At 42.4% G+C, this 16389-nt stretch overlaps 1 protein-coding gene across 6 annotated transcripts in view; it reads left to right on the forward strand.

The window, feature by feature from the left end:
• The window catches only part of Dicer1 (dicer 1, ribonuclease III), a 69922-nt gene extending 53850 nt beyond the window's left edge, over positions 1-16072 (forward strand). For 4 of the 6 annotated variants that reach the window (XM_076849703.2, XM_076849704.2, XM_076849705.2 and 1 more), the window contains 7 exons: positions 2725-2880; positions 3398-3526; positions 5822-6722; positions 8361-8629; positions 11034-11196; positions 11284-11359; positions 11720-16072. In XM_076849703.2, the coding sequence (XP_076705818.2) occupies positions 2725-2880; positions 3398-3526; positions 5822-6722; positions 8361-8629; positions 11034-11196; positions 11284-11359; positions 11720-11885 (1860 nt within the window). In that variant the 3' untranslated portion in view covers positions 11886-16072. The remainder of the gene's footprint in view (positions 1-2724; positions 2881-3397; positions 3527-5821; positions 6723-8360; positions 8630-11033; positions 11197-11283; positions 11360-11719) is intronic. The other 2 variants (XM_076849706.2, XM_076849708.2) reach the window with 1 other exon arrangement.
• The last annotated feature ends 317 nt before the right edge of the window (positions 16073-16389 follow it).

Consider the following 16389-nt stretch of genomic DNA (forward strand, 5'->3'; position numbering starts at 1 on the left):
TTCAGGTAAACCTGTTGGTGCAAGTCTAAGTCCTAGATCCCAAGGGAGACAGAGGGATCACAGAACCCTGGGATGGCACTTCACCCCAGGCGTGGGAAGCCTTTGGGTGGGAGGGCGTATGTGGGCAAACGGGGGTGTACACTCGAGTAGGACACAGGCTTCGGGGAGCTGTGTGGGGGACAGAGTCACAGGCGTCCCGGAGCCAGTCAGTCCCTGTTTGGTGTAAGGAGTCACATCAGAGTTGCTGTGAGGCTCCGTGACCCCAGGGAAGTGTGTATGCTTCAGATGAGAGTGGGTGGGTGCAGGACGGCTTGCACAGACTGTTAAGTGGTGACAAAGAAAGTGAGCTGGTGACCCTCGGCTCTCAAAGGAAGGCCACTCGTGAGTTGGAAGAAGAGGCATGTGCACATGTGTGACCAGCACCAGTGACAGCAGAGGAGCCACGCTTGGCAGGTGCAGCTGGCACAGTCCAAGAGTGGGAGAGCTGAGGGAGGTGTGGAGGAGGCGCAGGGCGCACCAGCTGAGGGCCTTAGTCGGGGTGAAGCGAGGGACCAGGACGATAGTGAACTGATAGTTCTTAACGTGAGTGGTCTCTGGGACGCAGCATGGCTTAAACAGCAGAGCCAGAGCAGGCCGAGAGGCTGGACTTCTGGGAGAGGGAGCGGCTGAGGCTGGGGAGGGAAGAAATGGCACCTCAGCCACCACCAGGCACTGCTGAGGCCACTTTGTGTGTGCGTCTCTTTCTCTCTCTCTCTCTCTCACTCACACACACACACACACACACAAACATACCTAAGCCTAATTTAATCCTGAGTATAATTTGGAGAGATGTGTACTTCCATTACTTCCATTTCTATAGATAGATAAACAGGAGGCAGGAGAGGTTGACTCACGTGGCAAGTAAGGGCAGAGTCTGGAGACCCTGCCTGTCGCTGTCACACTCAGCTGTTTCTGGTGCTTTCTCATGGCAGGCGCTGTGCTGAGCGCTTCTCCAAAGGCTCCACACTGAGTTGCCTCAGCAGGGCTCCAGGAGGCAGGTGCTGAGGAATGTGGGTGGATGGTGCTGGTCACCCTGCTGGCCCAGCACCGTCAGGAGAGTGTCTGAGGCTGGAGGCCACACCACGGCCTCCTGTCCTCTGCTGCCTCCTGATGAGCTGAGACAGGGTGGTCATGCCCTGACGGGAGCTCTGCCAGCGGGTAGGCTGAGGAGAGCAGCCATGTGGAGTTCAGAGAGGTAGGAGGTAGGGAGGGCTGTGCCTCGAGACCTCGTAGGATATGAAGGGGAAATGCTCCGATCATTGGGATTTGGGACTCAGCTGTGGTTCTGCAGAGGCCTCTGTGGGGTGGGAGTTGAAGTTCTGAGACAGATGAGATTTCCAAAGAAGATCTGGGAGTCTGAGGATGAGCCTGTCGAGGGAGGAGGGAGGACTCCATCCCTGCATCAGCTCTGAGCCCTTGGCTCCTAATTTCTTAGAGAAATAACTGTCGCTCCCTGAGCCAGGATGAGGGCCAGGTCAGAGGACTCCTGAGGGCGGGCCTCACTGGGCTGTGGCCTGCTACTCCACAGGGACCTCACGTGCTCACCACCCGGCCCTGTGCCTTGGCTGGCCCTGCTGCTCCTCGCGGCGCTTCTCCCCCTTTGCCTCCTGCCTGTCCCGAATTTCAACTCATCCCTGAGTTCTTCTTTAGTTCCTTCTCCCTTCTCCATGTGGCCGCCCACTTGTGTCACATTCGAATGTGCTTTCCCTTCCTGGGAGTCCCCTTCGCTTTATGCGCGGCTTTATAGTCGAGTGTGGAAAGGGCAGCTCACACTTTATTGGAGTCAGTTCCGGCTCAGGCAGTGGGGAGAACGCTTGGCACACAGCAGCGGTCCTAGGCAGGTCTCCTCCCCCACCCACAGTCACCTTGCAGGGACTGCTTTGTCCCTCTGACCAGTTGCCACAGGGCTGCCTGGCCAAGTTGCCTTTCAGGATTGGGTACTTGGCTAAATAGTAGCGGGGTGGCATGCACAAGGGCTCAGGAAGTGCTGCAGTGATATTTTTAGAAAATGGAAATGGGGTGGACAGTTCTGAACCCGAGTCTCCAGTGAGAACTAGATGAATGCAGTGGTGTGAGAGGTTAGGGAGAGGCCAGAGGCTCTGGGAAGGGCGCCTGGACCAGGGTGGGCAGGGAAGCGCGGCAGGATGTGCAGAGAGAGTGCCTTGCACAGCCTTTGCTCCACGTTTAGACCATGGAATGAAATGTCATGCAGGCCATCCAAACAAAGGAGCATCACAGTTGAAATCACATTTGTACGTAGGCTCTGGGAGGGAAGACTGAGTACTGCACAGCACCTTTGGACATGCAATCTTTCTTACATTGATAGTTGTAATTAGTAATTTGTATTTTATATTAACAGGTTGTTTTGAAGACTTTGAACTTTGGTTCATTAATAAGGAATCCACATTTATATACATATTTACATACATATTAGTTATATATAATATAAATTACAGTGTATTTTTTTATTAAGAAATATTTAACTAACTATACTAAAAGTTATAGAATATTTGGGAATTTAAAACTCTTTTTCTATCATAGATAGAAAAATCTATGCAGCCCTTAAAATTGGGAACCCATTATAGTAACATAAAGAACATTCAGCTGAGAATATATTAATAAGCCTTGTGTAGTCTCCCCTAGTGATCTTAATGGTAAGTGTCTTATGATTTTTTTCTGCTGAAGGTCAGCAACTGTAATCTCTATCGCCTTGGCAAAAAGAAGGGACTGCCCAGCCGCATGGTGGTGTCGATATTTGATCCCCCTGTGAATTGGCTTCCTCCTGGTTATGTGGTAAATCAAGACAAAAGTAACACAGATAAATGGGAAAAGGATGAAATGGTAAGTTTTTAGTAATTGGAAGTATTTTATTTTTGGTAGCTGGTGAATTTTGTTGTTTTTGTTTGTTTGTTTTCTGATCATGGTATGTTTACAATAGATATTTAATATATTGAATTAATTCTTTTTAAGTAGACCATCTTTTCTGTGGAGGATAATTTCCATTTTTATCTTCCTTTACCAAAGGCAGGAGATTTTGTTATATTTTGACTTAAAAAAAAATCCACAGCCTGTTAAGTTTCACTTTACTATTATGTATTACAGTTTATTCTAAATCCTTAGCTGTATTCCAGGAAACGACTTTCAGTGACCCATGATCTTCAGGCTGTGTGTAGAGTGATTGATTTCAGTAGGATCTAGCTTTTGCACCTTAGGGTTTTCTCAGGACTGTTTCTGTACTTGTGAACTGGGGTGGGGGAGAAATCATCACACATAAAGGTTGTGCTGTCCTGGAGTTCCTGAAGTCGTGCTCCAGGAGACTCCATGTAGCATGGCTGCCTGCCCTTGTCTTGTCTTGAAGGCCACCAGAGGGCGGCTGGGGCCTATGCGCTGTGACGCAGCTGCCCAGTGGACAGTGGGAGAGCGCTGGGGCCTCTCCAGCCACACACATCTTCAGGCAGCTTCGTGTCCCAGGTTATCTGCACCAAAGGTAAATTGGCTCATGTTACTTCATTTTTCCCTCAGGCTGATGGCGAGCACACAGTTTTCCAGGTTCTATTTTCTGCATAGCATTTCTGTACGCCTTTCCTAGGACATGTGTTGTAGGTATGTCTTTAGTATTTACAGGTAGTCTGCTCTGCGACTATTCAGTTTATACCTGTTTATTGAGCCTACTTTAACTCATATAGTGTTTGACTTATTACAGAAATGATTCTTATTTGGAAAAGCATTAAGAGAATATTTTAATGCAGGTTACTTCAGAAAAATCATGTTTGTTTAGAAATATGTAAAACCAATAGAAATTGTATAGATTGAGTTTTAGAAAATATGTTGCATTGCTGTGAAAAACCTTCCAATAACAGCTGTCATCTTTATAAATAAACCCTGTTTCATAATATATTTGACTCTTAAAAATTGTAGCATAAAGGTGACCAGCATGTCAGCTTTGTTTTTATTGTTTTAAGATGGGTTTCTGATGGTGTGGCACTTTGGTTCTTGGAGCGCATCGTAAGCCTGGCCCTCCATCTTGGTTTGTGTGACTGGAACTGGCCCTGCATCATGTTGAGGTCTTGTGCCTCGACATCGCACCCCTGCTTTACTCCTGCTCTGCGGCAGATGGGGTCAGCTGACACCTTTGCACACAGGTGCCTCCAAGAAGAGAGAGTGGTGGTGACTCAGGTAGAGAGGTGACGTGAACTTTCAGACAAAAGGGTTCACGTTGATGTTTCCCTTACAAGGTGTGAAGTGCTTTTGGAGAACTTTCTGTGAGGTCGATCCCCATGTTATTCAGATAAAGAATCTGAAGCCCAGAAGCATGAAAGGACTTTGCCCAGGATCACACTGTTGATGATAAAAACTAGTCCTTTGTGTCCTTGTGTTCTGCTGATTTCAGCTGATTGTGATGCCTTATTAAAGAAACAAAAGAACTTATTTTAATTTTTAAAAAATTATCCAGTCTGATTTTTTAAATTGCATTTTGGCCTATTTTGCTGAAGAACCAAACAATAGTCAAGAACAGCTCATATTATCTTGGAAAATAGAGCGGTTTAGCAGGAAGTAGTTCCTTGAGGTCTACCACTGTAGTTTCCTTTGGTGCCCTTTCTTACTCTTCAAAAAATTTTTTTGATTTAAAAACTGAAGGATATATAGTTCTAGATATATGGCTTGCCTTACTGTTATTTCTTTACAACAAAATCAAGTGTTTCTCTTTCAAACCTGGTTTAAAAGAAAATCTGCACTATTTTAAAAAATGCTTGGCAGTTTGCAAATGTTTGTCAGAGTACTCTGAAAAGTTGTTACAATCAAAATTGAATCATGCCTTCCTGCCTTTCTCCCCAAAGGAAAGTGGTGGACTTGTTGTTGTTATTTTGTTTTGTTTTCACTGCTTAACAAAAATTTGGCATCTTTCTAGCATTGTGAAAAAGTTACATCATTACAAAAGCCTAGCCTATTATTAAGGTTGTCATTCACAAATAAGCTTGTGCCAAAGAAATTGGAATTAGCGAAGATTTTTTTGACAGCAATTGGATTGTTGTGTTTCATGCGAGTCTAAATTTCTATTTTTGTCAGTTATGCTATAATCTGTTACTCTGATTACTGCAGCTCAGAGTGAGAGGAAACACATAATTTCTCAAATTCATAGCTTATTTCAGCATTCGTTTTTATTTGTTAGAAAGCAAAGCAGTTTGGTTCTACATTCTAGCTAATGTGCTTTGATTTGAAGTAGAAGTAGGGAGAAAAACTTTATTATAAAACCCTAGCATATGTTTTTAGTGTTATAAGGTTTTAAAAATAATTTCATTTGTTTTTGTAGTACACATTTACTTAATTGAAAAGATAATGCTTTTCTACATTGGAATTTCATTTTATTAATTTGGAAATTAGGTCACCATGATTTAAAACTTTGTCAGCCAAGTGGGATATCTCTGTGATCAGCAGATGAGTGCCTGCCTTGTGTGGCCTGCCAGAGTTGAAGTTTTGCAGTGTGGACATTAATTTTAACTTTATATTCATGTTCAGGAGTCTAAACTTAAAGCTTTATACTGGATAAAGGTCATTTTATAACTTAGAAAATGAACATTCAAAGAACATGTTTTACTTTGTTTATATGATTAAATAACTTATTTTATGTTAATTGAAAACAAATGGCCATGATTTTAAAGTTGCCTTTTAGTATTTGTGGTTGTCATTTGAAATTATCCATAACCCTTGCTTTTATTGAGTTTCAAACCCTTTTAAAAACAGCAGCTATGACTCCCCTCCTTCTCCCCATTCCCTGTTTCAGACAAAAGACTGCATGTTGGCTAATGGCAAACTGGACGACGACTCGGAGGAGGAGGAGGAGGAAGAGGAGGAGGAGGAGGAGGAGGAGGAGGACCTGATGTGGAGGGCTCCGAAGGAGGAAGCTGAGTATGAAGACGATTTCCTGGAGTATGATCAGGAGCATATCAAGTTCATAGATAACATGCTGATGGGCTCAGGAGCTTTTGTAAAGAAGATTTCTCTTTCTCCTTTCTCAACCACTGATTCTGCATATGAGTGGAAAATGCCCAAAAAGTCCTCGTTAGGTAGCATGCCATTTTCATCAGACTTTGAGGACTTTGACTACAGCTCTTGGGATGCCATGTGCTATCTGGATCCTAGCAAAGCTGTTGAGGAGGATGACTTTGTGGTGGGGTTCTGGAATCCGTCAGAAGAAAACTGTGGCGTCGACACGGGAAAGCAGTCCATTTCCTACGACCTGCACACGGAGCAGTGCATTGCCGACAAGAGCATAGCTGACTGCGTGGAAGCCCTGCTGGGCTGCTACCTGACCAGCTGCGGCGAGCGGGCTGCTCAGCTGTTCCTCTGCTCGCTCGGCCTGAAGGTGCTCCCGGTGATTAAGAGGACTGGTCGGGAAAAGGGCCTGTGCCCTGCCCGGGAGAATTCCAGCAGCCAACAAAAGAACCTTTCAGGGAGCTGCGCTGCGGCCGGCCCTCGGCCCTCGGCGTGGAGGGACTTGGAGTACGGCTGTCTGAAGATCCCCCCAAGGTGTATGTTTGACCATCCAGATGCAGACAAAACCCTGAATCACCTGATATCAGGGTTCGAAAATTTTGAAAAGAAAATCAACTACAGATTCAAGAATAAAGCTTACCTTCTGCAGGCCTTCACGCATGCCTCCTACCACTACAACACTATCACTGGTAAGGAGCCCGCCTGCACCCTGTCCCTGCAGAGGAGCCTCTGTGTGCGTCCCAGTGTTTGGGCCTTATAAAAACAGCTTGTGCTTGCACAGTCCTGGGCTTAATGTGCTTGGTCAGAGAGGAAGCAGACGAGAACAGAAAGAATCCTTTATTTTCGTCGTCTTAATGGGGAGTAAGAACTGCTTTGTAGCTTTGACAGATGGGAGTGTGACACTCTGGGTGCTCTCCTAGATGTTGCAGTGTTAGGGAAATCTGAGCCCAACTATTTTGCTGTTCTTTCCCATCTTATCCAAGTACCTTTCTGATGCCCATTCAGTGCTGCTTTTGATTCTTGATTTATTAATATATTCTGCATGTGTTTCCAAATCATTTTTATTGTTCTTAGTAGACAAAAACATCCCTCTCTCAGGGTCTTAGGGTCTTTTAAAAAAATCTGAAGATGAAAAGGTTAAAGGAAACTTTTTCAAAGGAAGGTTCCATTGCGCTTACCCTGGTTCTGCTGTCACCTTTCTACTCTGCATTGTCTCTTTCTTCCTCCTCTATCGAAGAGGCTCCTAATCCCTGAGAGTAGAAAGCAGCACAAGTTATTAGAACAAAACTCAGCTTCATCCTGGGAAACAAAATTTATATTTTGTTTTCTGTATGAAAATAATAAATGCTTGAATTTAAAATAGCAAAGCAATAAAGTTTGTAGCTTGTATGATTACACTGTGTAGATTAAGATGAGATGCAAAATAGAAAACCACAGTATGAAACATTCTTTGATTTTGGACTTGAGGACTGATGTAGGTCGATGGTTTTCTCAACGGGGGGGAGGAGTGGTGCTTGCTCTGTGCTCATTCTGCTGGGCACAAGGCCTGGGTGCCAGCCTGTCCCACTCAGCCCTTGGCTCTTGACCCCATGGCTATTTTGGGACCAGTCACTTCATGTCTCTCTGCCTGCATTCCCTCAGCTGAGTGGATTCCTTTAGTCACCACTAGCAGGTCGGGATGTTGGCTGGCACTGAAAACTTCACGTTTTGGCAGCCGTCCATCCTTGCCCGAGTGCTTTGCTCACGCACACAGCTCTTTCCTCAGTCTCTTGGTTTGTGTCAGATTCAGCATTCTAGTTCCAGCTGAGAAGAGGGTCTCCTTCTCCTGTCAGGAGTGGTGAAGAGTGGTGTCACTGAGCCACACTTTCTGTGGTGTGGGTGAGACACTGTGCAGCGTGGCAGCGACACTACACAGTGTGGCAGCACAGCATGAGGGGTGGCAGGTGTGTGTCGCATCTGGTGTCGTTGAAGCGGTAGTGTGTGTGGAGACTCTAGAGGGTGCCCAGCTCCTGTCTGACCAGCAGGTGCAAAGAAGAGCACCTGTTAGATATATCACCTGGCAAATAGCAAATTAGTTTTTTTTGGCCACTTGAAGATTTTATGACCCCAATTTATATATATAATAAATTTGCTTTAAATTGTTGTTAAAGTTTAATTTTCAGAGGCTTTAGTATGATATGATATAGGTAATTTTCTCATTGAGGAAGATACACAAATAGACGTCTTTAAAACGGGTCTGGGGATCACACCTCACATCAGTTACGTATTCGGAAGGAGAGTAAATGTTGCTGCACAAGCTGATGGTTCCACCTTGGATCCTCGCGCAGATTGTTACCAGCGCTTAGAATTCCTGGGAGATGCAATTTTGGACTACCTCATAACCAAGCACCTTTACGAAGACCCACGGCAGCACTCCCCAGGGGTCCTGACCGACCTGCGCTCTGCTCTGGTCAACAACACCATCTTTGCGTCACTGGCTGTGAAGTATGACTACCACAAGTACTTTAAAGCTGTTTCTCCCGAGCTCTTCCATGTCATTGACGACTTTGTGCAGTTTCAGCTTGAGAAGAACGAGATGCAAGGGATGGACTCTGAGGTCAGTGCCATTTAAAATATGTTGAATTCAGTGTTGAAGGAAGCCATCCCACTAGCAGTCTTGGTAATTTGAGCTCTGGCTTAATTGCTGTCCAGAGGGACACCTGAAGGCCAGGGCTGCGCTGTCCACAGGCTACATGTTCTCAGGGAGAACTGAGAAGGGACTTGCTGTGGTCAGGTTGGCTTTTGGACTTGACTGCCCACGCTCTGGGCTGTACAGTATTGAAGTGGAGAGGAGGCGCTGCGGATTGGCAGCCACCCCTCGTCAGGCTCCCATGTTTATGCACACTAAAGAAGGGCACCTCCCCTGCCCCAGAGCAGGCTTGACCTTGGGGAAAGCTCAGGATGGTTTATGATGCCTTTTTTCTTTTTAAAATGCATCTGAAATATTTGCTAATATCTGAGGTAAGCATCACAAATACATTCAGTTTTACTTGAAATGGGAAAATCTCATCTGAAAACCAAACTTCTAAATTTTTAACCATTGGGATTTGGGAAGCATCTCCGGTAGGTTCAGCCAGAGGTCCTCTGGTGATAGAAGGAATTCTGATGTTTGCCCACAGTGAGCTCTCCAGAGTCCTTGTGGGAGAGGGTGCTGCGGAGGCCTTGCCAGCCACCTCCCACCCTCCAGGGTTCATCCCTCTACCCAGGGCCCTGGGAGAGCGTTCCCATTCCTTACTCCTCTCATTCTGATCCCTTTTGTTTTCTTATTGAAGAGGAGTTTATTCTGGACTCTGTAGCTGTCTTAATTGTTCTTGTTTTAATTTGTACCTCCTCTCTTTTCTAATTGCTCCAAACTACTGTTGGGTTGTAGTGAATCTTTTTGGCTTTTTGTGAGAAAAAAGTGAACGTAGGTTTTAAAGCCTTGCCACAGGGTGAGCGTCAAGTGCTGCCTGTACAGCTGCGCCCTGCAGGGAGGGCGGTGGGCAGGCTCCTGTGGGCCTTCCTGCAGGGCCAGCTCTGATGCAGAGAGACGCTGCGGGGCAGGAACTGTCTCATCCAGGTCCCAGTGTCCCTGCTCCTCTCACTCTTTAGGAATATTGTACTTCAAAAGTGGAAGAATTCACTAAATTAGATTTCTGTTCTCTTTTTGATGCCATTGGGGCACACTGTTCTGTTAGGGTTTGTTCTTTGACTTCCCTTGGTTTATAGAAAAGTGTATAGAAGTTACAGACGCTTATTAGGAATGTCACGGTCTGGCTTTTCTAGCTTAATATTTGATCTTAAAGAAGTTTCTCTCCCCCCCTCCTCTCTCTTTCCTCAGCTATAAAAGGAGAGAATTTAACTAAGTTCAAAAATTCCTTTCTATTTCAAAACAATGACATGAACAGTAAGCATCTTGTTTTTCTAGTTTTCAGCATCACAGAGAAGTTTGTGTGACTAAGTTTGTGTGACTAAGTGTCCTCTGTTTATTTCTCTTTCACAGATATTGTGCATTTATTTTAGAAAAAATAGAAAATATAAGTAAACACAAAGAAAATTAATTAATTAATTCAAGTTGCCTAATTATGTTGCCCCAGAAATAACTAATATTAACATTTTGAGATGTATTATTGCTAATGTGTATAAAAATAAACATGCATAACACATAAAATGGAATAATGTGTAGTGTTCTTTTCACTTAATATATTGTAGCTGACTTTCCATGTATTGATTGGCATTATGGTTTTCAGTAGTGGAGTCAAATATGGCTAATTTAGGGTCCTTTATGGTTGAATAGTTAATAGTTCTTAATTAGGACTTCTAGTAAACATGGGTGTTTTAAGAAAAATTCTTGAGGCAGAATTGCATCATAGAATTTGAACTTTTAAAAAGGCTTTTGATACATATGTAAAATTTTAGCCTATTAATTTGAATATACTGTCAAGTACTCTGTTATAATGAACATTTATTAAGTAGTTTAATGAAAAGAGAGCCTGGAGGGGAAAATCTTCCAGGAAAAAAAAAAAAAAAAATCTGCCATAAAACTCGTGTTCTCTTGTTCCCAGAGCAGAGCACACCCTGCCCAGCCTGTCCTCGTTAGCGTCCTGTTTCATCCTTGCCAACCTTCCTCGGCGGAGGACTGTTTCAATGTGCAATTCTTTGATTATGAGTGAATTTGAAAAAGGGTTTTTTATACACTTATTGACCTCCAGTTTTGTGCTAAACTTGTTTTTGTTTTAATTTAGAAGTAATTTTTTTCTCCTTTGCTGGGTGTAGATACTAAATGGGGCAGGGAATTTTCTCCTTTTTTTATTTTTATTTAAGATTAAAAATGATGTTTGTGGAGAAACCTATCACAGTGTTGTAGGCGATCCATAAATGGTCGGTATTGTTAGCGTTGTTAGAAGTACTAGCTAAGGAAAGGAAACGCGTCTGTGCACTGCCTCTCTGCGACCTTTGGCTTACGTCACTTTCTGTTATAGCTTAGGAGATCAGAGGAGGACGAAGAAAAAGAGGAGGATATTGAAGTTCCAAAGGCCATGGGGGATATTTTTGAGTCACTTGCTGGTGCCATCTATATGGATAGTGGGATGTCGCTGGAGATGGTGTGGCAGGTGTACTATCCTATGATGCGACCACTAATAGGTATTGTGGATTCTTTGTTGAAAGAAAAATAAAATCTTAAAATGTCTCAAGGGTATTACACACATAATTCTTTGATTTTGATTATAGAAAAGTTTTCTGCAAATGTGCCCCGTTCCCCTGTGCGAGAACTGCTTGAAATGGAACCAGAAACTGCCAAATTTAGGTGAGCAAAACAATGTGTGTGGAAAATAATTAACTGCCTTAAGAGCAAGGGGAGAAGTTCTTGAAATATCATTAAACAATGATTTTGAAAAATACTGATGCCGTGGCATGCTATTATCCAATTTTCGTCTGACTAAACAGCTCTTTTTTCCTTTTTGTTTTTATAAAGCAAAGCTAAATTAAGACAGAAACGGCAGCCGCTCTGTCGGCGATGTGCCCCTGTTTAGCCCTAATGCACGTTTCCTTTGTTCAGTGTCAGCTCATACCCAGGAACTCGGCCTGACAGTGCATACGGAATGCTGACTGACAGTGATAATAAATACTTCTGACTTCTAATTCAGGCTGTTTGGGTTTTTTACAGCCCGGCTGAGAGAACTTACGATGGGAAGGTCAGAGTCACCGTGGAAGTAGTAGGAAAGGGGAAATTCAAAGGTGTTGGCCGAAGTTACAGGATTGCCAAATCTGCAGCAGCAAGAAGAGCCCTCCGAAGCCTCAAAGCAAATCAACCTCAGGTTCCCAACAGCTGAAGCCCCTTTTTAAACTTAAAGACAACAACAACAAAATAAAATAAAATAACAGAATTAAGGGGAAAATATTTAAATCGAAAAGAATGATTTAAGTTGGTATTGAGCAGAATGAATGGAAGGCAGAATTTAAAGTTTGATAACAAGATAGATAACAGAATAAAACATTTAACATATGTATAAAATTTTTGAAACTAATTGTAGTTTTAGTTTTTTGCGCAAACACAATCTTGTCTTCTTTCCTCACTTCTGCTTTGTTTAAATCACAAGAGTGCTTTAACGACATTTAGCAAGTGTTCAAATAATTATTGACGGTTTTTTGTCTGTTTGTTTTTTTTTTTTTTTTTTTTTTTTTTTTGCGTTTGTTGGCTTTGCCTAGCGTTAGAAGGCCATGGAGCTTAAACCTCAAACAGCCCCTAGAATTCCATAGCGTCCTGAACACCCTTCGGTGCATGTGGTAGTGCCACTCCTGTGGGAGTCCTTGCCCAGAGTGGAGCAATGCAGTCGGCGAGAGGAGGAGCGAGCAGGTGTTGGCTTTTCTTTCCATTTGTGTTGTGTAAGGTGAAGTTCCAGGCGCTGTTGCACTTGATGGTAAGGAGTGGATTGTGGATCAGCATTGGCTGGCATGTTGGTGAATCAAATTTGAGTTTTCGATGCCATGTGGTCCTCCATAAAAAAGGTTCTTGCCTTAAAATTAAAACTTTCATGAATATTCTTTAATTTCTGAACAAACCATTTACATTCCCTTTGTTTTATTATGCATTAGATGTTGAGATGGAGTCAGTTACAGCTCACTAGTATAGTTGTTACCACAGGATTACACTAGAATTTCTGTCACATGTATTCCAAAGACATTTTAAAAACCAGAATATGAATTTTTTCAACATCATAATCAAAATGATCTTTGGCTAAATACCCAGTTTTACCTCCCACTAGGTAGTTCCAGTGATGGGAATGTTTGTGGCAAGTGATTTTGCCCTGTAGGCTGTCGCTCTAATGAAATAACCCTTAGACATATCACACCTGAACTATGCTGCAGACTTTATAACTGGCTGGTGGTTTGTTGCAGAAGCAGACAGAGCACCTTGCTATAGTCCTCTCTCCTGCGTCTCCTGCTGTGCTTTCCAGCGTGGCACGCGCTCTCCCCAGAGCTGTGCTGGCAGTGCCACGGGAGTGGAATGTTGGCGATGGTCTGCCGTGACTTGTTACATCTGTGGTTTAAGTCATTGATTTAGGTAAACTAGCTCATTATTTCCATCTTGGGAAAAAAATTTAGGCATTTGCCAGAGTTTCTTTGATTAGACTTGTAGGCACTCTTCACTTCAATACCTCAGTTCTTTTTTTCTTTTGCATGCATTTTCCCCCTGTTTGGTGCTATGTTTATGTATTATGCTTGAAATTTTAATTTTTTTTGCACTGTAACTATAATACCTCTTAATTTACCTTTTTTAAAGCTGTGGGTCAGTCTTGTGCTCCCACCAAAATACCAGTAGAAGTTTGCTGCAATTTGCCCCATTAATTATGCTTGAAGTTCAAGAAAGCTGAGCAGAGGTGTCTCGTACTTTCCAGCACATCGTTTTGAAGTTGATGCTTCATGTAATGCTGCATTTACGTTTCAATTACATTTGGATATTTTTCTGCACCATCCACTCGCAGAGAAGGACCTCTGCCCATGCACACAGCAGCTTTCAGCTCTGCTTCATACTCGGCCCCAAGTGAAGGGGATGTTGACCTTCTCCAGTGTATTTGTTGTCTTAATTTGAGATCTAAATTCTTAGAGTTTTTGAGCAAATTAATGTAGGTGACTGATTTTGAAAATAATTCTGATGTACAAACCTTGGATGTCTATTTGATTTTAAAAAAAATATTAGGTGCGATAATATTAGGTAAAACCAAGCAATTCCTGAATTATATAACTATGAAAGTGTATAGGTAACAGGTGAGGCTGGATATGAATTTTACTTGTGGGGTGATTTGTGGTCATATCATGACTCTCTTGATAATTTATAAACTACCTGATGCCAGGAGCTTTGGGCTTTGCATTGAATCTGATGCATTTATCCCAGTGTTAGGGTGTTCTCTGGCTTCTTGGCTTTCAAATCAGATTGTTTCAGTCATGATTCCTGGTGGGAGAAAATGCCTCAATGTATTTTGTAACCTTAAGAAAAATATTTTATGATCATACTAAAAAAAGTTCAGACTTGCATATGATTAGGCCATACATTCTCAGGGGCACGAATTTCTTGCTACTATTCAAAATGTTTTATCAACAGCAAACATGAGCTACTACTATTACTGCCCCTCTTTTTTTTCTTTGGAAAAAAAGAGCTGATATTAACAGTTTGACGCATTCTATGATCCCTTGGTGACTAAGTAAAAAATAAATGAACAATATTATTTAGACACATTAAATGGTTATGAACGCTTTTGTGCTGCTGAGTTTTCATGCTGTCAAGTTTTCCCCAGTTTAGTTTGTTGACATGTTTTGCATCTGTCAATTAAGAAAAAAGTCACTCTGTTGCCCCACTTTAAAACTATGTGTGCATCTTTTGCCCCTGCAATGACCATGGGGGCAGAACATGCCATGGAAACGGGCTGGTGAGTGGGGCTGTCCCCGGCACACGATAATGGACCGCTGAGGTGCCGCTCGGCAGAGCCACTGCAGGAACCCTGATGGTGTGCAGGTCAGTTGGCATGGACCTTCACTATAGATGTCTCCTTTCTTTCATGATATACTTTCTGCAGTCCTGACTATGCTGCGTTTTGAAGAGCTTTCCCCCTCTGTTCTGTTCATGCACAGATGAGCGTTGCACTTGGTACATGCTTTACCTCATTTCAAGGAGAATATGCTTAACTGAGAGGAAAAATGTGGTTTGGCCTTGCTGCTGTTTTGATTTGCCGAATTTGAAAAAGATAATTATAATGCCTGCAATGTGTCATAAACTTGCACAACTTAAATAGGTCATTTTCGTCTATGGCATTTTTACCATTTGTGAAAGTATTGCAAAGATTTGTTAACTGAACTCTTAATTATGTTTTAAAAATGTTTGTTACATTTCTTTTACATGTGTGAAATGATTAAGTTTAGAATGACCTCTAACACTCCTGTAATTATCCCTTAAAATACTTCTATTTTTACTTTCTTAATAATAATAGCCTGCCCTCAGAAAGATTCGATGCCCTGCCTGCGTAGCAAGAGTCTTGAGACGGCTCTGGCTCTGCGCATCCAGTTCCCAGCTGCAGTTGCTCACCCGCAGTCGGCTCTCCCAGTCGTTTCCCGGCAGTGGGTGGTGGCCGCAGAATACAGAGAGTATTCAAGACCTGGGCCCAACCCACCACACTCTTAAAGCCCTGTTAATGTAAAACTCTGTATCCTGCTCGGTTAGGGCATCTAATCCTTTCCCACAGAAGTGAAGGCCAGCAGAGACTGGCGTCTTTATTTACCTGTGTCCGAGTCACGTTTGAGTCTGTAGCTGGTTTACAGTTGTCCGTGGAGGAGGAGCTCATGCCGTGTGTACCACCCATGTGGTTTTTTTAATCACATCTAAATAGGTATATTTTTCCAGCCACTGATTGCTTTTCTGAAATTTAATTATTTCCAAATAAATTTTCTTATTTTATATTGTACATGAGAAGTTTTAAAGATATGTTTAAGACCAAGAGTAGTAAAATGACTTTAAAAGTTGTTGGAGGTGCCAGTAGCAATATCTAGAGAATTTGCATTGAGACCATTGTATTGTCCACTAATGGTGAAAATGAGCTTTCAGAACTAACTTGTAAATATGTTTTCATCATTGCTTGTTTTTTTCTATCCGAATTTGGACATCAACCACAGACAGTTTAAATTTTGTAGATGCCCTCAGAATTCACTGCAGCAGCAGGTTATATAGCAAAAATGCAAAGATGAACAGGAAGAAGATCTCTGCCTTTTCTGCTGTAAATAGAGTAAAGGAAAATGACTAAAATCAAGTAATACTAATACATCATTTCATTGACAATAGAATCTTCACATCACATGCTGCAGCTGTTTTTTAAGGAACATGATGTAATTCTTTCATAGTAATCATGCTGCAGAAATTTGCAGTCTGCACCTTATGGATCACAATTACCTTTTTTTGTTTGTTTGTTTTTTGTTTTCTTTTGTAATAATTGTAGCCAAGTAAATCTCCAATAAAGTTATGGTCTGTTCACTTTGTGTCCTTTTATCTTTCTCCCTTCCAGTTTTGACTTACTTCATGTGGATGATAACATTTAAATAGTGGTAGCAGAAATGGTTTTAAAAATGTTTGAATTCCCTGGTGAATCATGTTAGAGTGCATATTTTCACAGGAGGAGATTTGGTTCATCAAATTATGCTTCTTGTCTATCAACAGAATTATATTGTAACAATTGTCTTTTTGCAAGTGTGTTTTTTCTGAAATTATGCCACAGTTGATTAACTAACGTGTTTCAGGTCCTGGATCATTGGTGATATGTTTGACACATTGCTTATGTGAAATTAGTTATT

This window comes from Callospermophilus lateralis, chromosome 3 (assembly GCF_048772815.1).
Source record: "Callospermophilus lateralis isolate mCalLat2 chromosome 3, mCalLat2.hap1, whole genome shotgun sequence".
NCBI lineage: Eukaryota > Metazoa > Chordata > Mammalia > Rodentia > Sciuridae > Callospermophilus > Callospermophilus lateralis.